This window comes from Nestor notabilis, unplaced genomic scaffold (assembly GCF_000696875.1).
Source record: "Nestor notabilis isolate BGI_N333 unplaced genomic scaffold, ASM69687v1 scaffold20023, whole genome shotgun sequence".
Classification (NCBI taxonomy): domain Eukaryota; kingdom Metazoa; phylum Chordata; class Aves; order Psittaciformes; family Psittacidae; genus Nestor; species Nestor notabilis.
The window spans coordinates 2,120-7,180 of record NW_009921801.1 but is presented as its reverse complement, the minus strand read 5'-3'; the positions used below and the strand labels follow the sequence as shown (position 1 = coordinate 7,180).

General features: G+C 49.4%; 1 protein-coding gene across 1 annotated transcript in view; it reads left to right on the top strand.

Moving 5' to 3' along the window:
* Positions 1-5,061, top strand: part of FAM166A (family with sequence similarity 166, member A) — an 11,928-nt gene that overhangs the window by 6,172 nt on the left and 695 nt on the right. Inside the window, exons 5-7 of the mRNA XM_010011313.1 lie at positions 960-1,083; positions 1,406-1,500; positions 3,418-3,535. Of these exons, the coding sequence (XP_010009615.1) occupies positions 960-1,083; positions 1,406-1,500; positions 3,418-3,535 (337 nt within the window). The remainder of the gene's footprint in view (positions 1-959; positions 1,084-1,405; positions 1,501-3,417; positions 3,536-5,061) is intronic.

Here is a 5,061-nt window from a genome sequence, read left to right as displayed (position 1 = left end):
GCGGTGTTCAAGGCCGGGTTGGACCCAGGGGCTTGGAGCGACCTGCTCTAGTGGAAGGTCCAGCCCATGGCAGGGCGTTGGAGCTGGATAGGCTTCAAGCTCCCTTCAACCCAAACCAGGCTGGGATTCTATGATATGGGTGTGGATGACAAGGGTATGAAGACTAGAGTGACATGTAGAGAAATATCAAATATAGAAATGTTTCTAGCAGTAGCAAATCCACTACATATCCAGGAAATTGCTGTACTCATTAATTACTCTTCCTAATTAAAAAGCCTTAACTTCTTCTTTGGTGGAGTTTTAGCTTCAAGTCCCAGTCATCAGGTCTCAGGTTGCACTGTGCCAGGCTTGCGTTTCCTTTGGGTGAGCTGGTAGCCCTGACACCCTCCTCCTCTTCTTCCTCCTCGTCCTGAAAAGAGAGTGCTCCTGTCCCCTTTGGTTACGTGCTGGGTTTCTGACCCCTTCCCTGCTCCCGCCTGAATTCCCCAGCACTGTTATCCCTTGTTTAAACACAAGCGCTGGGGTTTGCCTCTGGAGCTGGTGATGTTTCACATGGCAGAGCGGGTATCACTTGGGACCAATGTGCTTGAGCCCCTCACTTCTTCCATCCTGTTCCAGGCAGCCAGCCCCCAAAGGCAGAAAGTAAGGATTTGCTGTATCACATCAAAAGCTGGCTTGGATACAAATCCCAGGAAGGGGCCTTCCTGCTCCTTGCTCTGAGAAGCAGATATACAGAGGAACTCAGTGTCCAAAGCTCCCCTTGTTCTCCCTGCGGAACCTCTGTGTACAGAGAGCACATGTAATGTGACTTCACCAGAAATTCTTTGGGCAGCTCTCAGTGTCAAGCTGGGAAGAACTGGAAATGGCAGTTGCCATTCACAGGTTCTGTTGGTGATTTAAGCAATGGAGCCGCAGGAAGAAGTTTGGTTTATTTCTGCTTTTGTTTTGAACATGTAAAGCGTGGACGGGTGATACTGCCACCACTGACCGAGCAGCCTGTGAGAACGGAAGGGGCCGAGGAGGAAGACACTTGGTTGCCGAAAACAGATATACCAAATGTGATCCAGCAGAAAGTCATTACAGGTAAAAGGGAGGGAGGTGACATGCAGCAGGAGTCCCCCTTGGAAGAAACTGTTTCACCAGCCTTCCCCATGGGGAAACCTTAGATACATTTCTGGTCATTCCAGAAATCTTTGGGTAGCTCTTAGTGTAAAGCTGGGAAGAACTGGAAAAGGCAGATGCCATTCACAGGTTAATGTTACACTTCAAATGGGTGCGTTTTTCCTTCCTATACCCTGCTGAGGTTTTAGATTTTTCCCAGCCTCTTCCACTTCCAGGCTGGTTGATCTTTATCGGATATGAATGTTCCCAAGCAGACAATGTTCTCTCTTGTCTTCATCCACAGGGTACGCTGGATTCATCCCCCGCCTCACCTGGTTTCATGGTGTGAACTACATCCGGAGTGTGAAGGAAGCAATGAAGGAATTTGACCAACACCAGGTACATTATGCACACAGATCTTATTTCAATCATGTAATTGGTTCAGCTGCAGCACCCAAAGTGGTTTCACTTACAGCAGTAGGGTTAGGACTGGGGTTATAAGTTACAAGTAAAATAAAACACTATTAGGTAACATGGTGAAAAACTCATCAGCAATTAAAGTCTGTAACTTGTTTCCTTGGGACATTAAAGGAGGATAAATGAGTTCATAAAAGGATTAAGCAAATCTAGTGAGGGTTGGGTTCAAGGGTGGCTATTAAAAATGTGGCTCTGAGTGCAGAAACACAGGATGCAACTATCTGTGCTTCCCTTGTGCAACCCATCTTCTCTATTGGGATGGCAGTGCTGGATGGCTTCCTGGGCTGCTCAGGTGGATATTCCTCCCTTTTAATTGGTTGTAAGGGTTTTTCCTTTCCTAACATAATTGGTCTTAAAGGGATCTAGATCTTCTCCTTTTGGGAAGGATGCAGAAATATCCCTTCTGAAAAACTATTTGTCCCCTTGCTGTCAGATCTGCCTCCTACATGGGAAAACGAGATCCCTCCCCCAGCAGTTAACAGTTTGCATTCAAAGGTACACATTTCTTTCTGCTACCTGGATGCAGTGAGATGCAGCAGCATCCCTGGTCCAGCACCAGTGTGGGCTGATCAGCTCAGTGACATGGGTTACACCATTCCCAGCCCTTTCTGGTCACTGAGATTCGCTGCAGTGCCTTCATCCCAGAGCATACGGGCCTGATGTAGGAAAAAATTCCAAGACTGAGGATCCCCAGCTCAGAGAAACTGAGCTGGGAAGAAATGACTCAGCAGGGAAAGCAGCAGGGCTGGCTGCTCATGGCAGCCTCTTGCTTCTCAGGCTGAAATGTATTTTCCTGTGCTGGCTTCCTAATGCTTCTGCCATTAATAGGAACTGAAATGAAGCAGCAAGGAAAAACAACCCCAAACCATGGCATTATCAAAACTAAACGTGCTGTTTGCAAAGCCTTTCTGCCCCGATTCCTTAAGTAACATTTTGCATGTAGTAAATCAGCAAGGGAGGTGTTTCTGTTGCAGGATTCAGCAGAATCCAGGCTTGCAGAGTTGAGCTGCGGCACATCAAGCACTGAAGGAATAATACGAGTACACTAAAAAAACCCCCAGATCACACCACATTTCTATCTAAGATGGCTTCATGCCATTAATCTGCTGCCCTAAATCTCTGTTGCCCTAGGTTACATACTGGGATGTGCTATGGATCATTGCTTCCTGCCTGCATCAGGCAAAATAGTGCAGCCCTCACGCTTCAGTGCGGTGCTTGAGGGATGCAGCAGCCGCTCCATCACCACCACAGGATGGGTCAGTGGCCCCACAGGTTGCGTGGGTCCATCAGCCCTGTCCCCTCTCCACCCAGGAGGGCAGCACAGCTTTAGTGACATCTGACTACTGAGAGCAGCAACAACCACCCTCCAGCCCCTCGTCTGGGTCTGACCTTGGAGGGTCAGACGCTTCCAGGGGATGATTTACACTCTCCCTGCAGTTAACGCTCCCTAAGCCTTCCTGTTCCTCCTAGCCAGGGAATTACTGGCTAATCACCACCAGCGGGACTCATGCAGAAACAAAACCAGGTGAAGGGGTCAAACCAACCCCTAGACGTGCAGAGTCACAGCACAGGAGCAGATAAAGCTTGTGCCCAATCCCAGCAGACACTTGCTGGCTCCCAGTACATCAGATGTAGGAGCACAAGGCATTTGGGACTTGCGGGTGATGCCCAGAGGTGATGAGGTGAATGCAGTGTAGCTCTTAATGAGAAGAAAACTGAACTGGAGAGAGAATTGCTTTACATGGCTTAAACGTTTAATGCAGAGTCAAAGCACATGACTTGGTAAAACCAGTGTGTTTTAAAATTAACTGTACTCTGGCGTTGGTTTTTTCCCCCCAGTTTATGCTGAGGAACCCATGTTGTAGCTTTGGCAAGAGATATCCCCAAAATTACTGGCCTGCCAATAGAATTTACACCAGTGCTGGACTGATACCTTCCTACATGGGCTTTGTACCAGGTAAGGTTATCAGCTGAGTGAAAGGAAAGTCACTGATACTAATTGCTGTCATTAAGTAGCGCTGTTATTAGCTGTAGTGCTGTAGAAGTGAACGATTACTCGACTGTTCCACATGGGTAGTAGGTTATTTCCCAGTCTGCGTCGAGGTGCTGGAGTGGTGCCATCACCTTCCTGCAGGAGAGCCCGTCAGCCTGGCTGCCAGCCTGGGCTTGTGCAGAATGTTCCTCTGCTTTCCAGCCACCAACCGCCAGCTAAAGCAGCAGAGGCTCAGTAACACCCTGCCCGTCACTGGGGTGCGTTAAAGCGTCTTCACAGGGAAGTGATTCATGGAGTCCCAGCTTGGTTTGTGTTGAAGGGACCTTAAAGCTCCTCCGGTTCCAACCCCTGCCCCGGGCAGGGACACCTTCCACTAGAGCAGGTTGCTCCAAGCCCCTGTGTCCAACTGTGTTCAACACTGCCAGGGATGGGGCAGCCACAGCTTCTCTGGGCACCCTGTGCCAGCGCCTCAGCACCCTCCCAGGGAAGAGCTTCTGCCTCAGAGCTCATCTCAATCTCCCCTCTGGCAGGTTAAAACCATTGCCCTTGTCCTGTCCCTACATCCCTTGTCCAAAGCCCCTCTCCAGGTTTCCTGGAGCCCCTTTAGGCACTGGAGCTGCTCTAAGGTGTCCCCTTCAGGAGCCTTCTCTTCTCCAGCTGCCCCAGCCCAGCTCTCTCAGCCTGGCTCCAGAGCAGAGCTGCTCCAGCCCTCGCAGCAGCTCCGGGGCCTCCTCTGGACTCGCTCATGCAGGCCCATGTCCTTAAAGTCTGATAAAAAGATGCAGATGATACAAATGGGGTGAGAACGCACAAAATAGCAGTGAAATGGCATTAGCCATAGAGACAGGCGGTGGTTACCCCACACTGTCTGCCTGATCCTTGTTAGTGGTGTTACTTAGAGAGGGCTGAAGTCATTTTGTGTGTGAAGGGGAAGCTCTGCCCATGCACCTGAAAGCATTAAGGTATCAGGCAAAAATGTCAACAAATCAGCAACTAATTTTGCTGTCTTTGCCCAGAGCTCAGTAATGTGGGCTGGGAAATCATGGAGACAAGTGAGAAAGAACCAACCTCATAGCTTGTACTTAATGCAGTGCAGAGGAGGAAAACCGTAGAAGCACAAAATGTGGTAGAAATGAATGCAAAGAGTGGCGAAACACACATCCTGAGCGTGGCAGCTCTGGGGTGTCTCACAGCACAGCCCGGGCTGTTCCCTCCACACAGGGTTGCTTGGGGAGGGCCCTGCAAGGTAAACCCAGAGGAAACCCCCACCCTAAAATCAGTACTTCATGCTTTAACAACCTGTTGACATCTTTTCACCCACAGCAGCTTCCTCCCAGGTAGGTTTGAACCCAGCACCCATTCCTGCAGAGGGGCTGTTTCCAGTCGGTGCCATTTGAACTCAAACACTGGAAGGAGAAACTTATTTTCAAGCCACACAAACATCACACAAAATAATTTAGAATTTAAGACCGGTGAACAGGGTTTCTTCA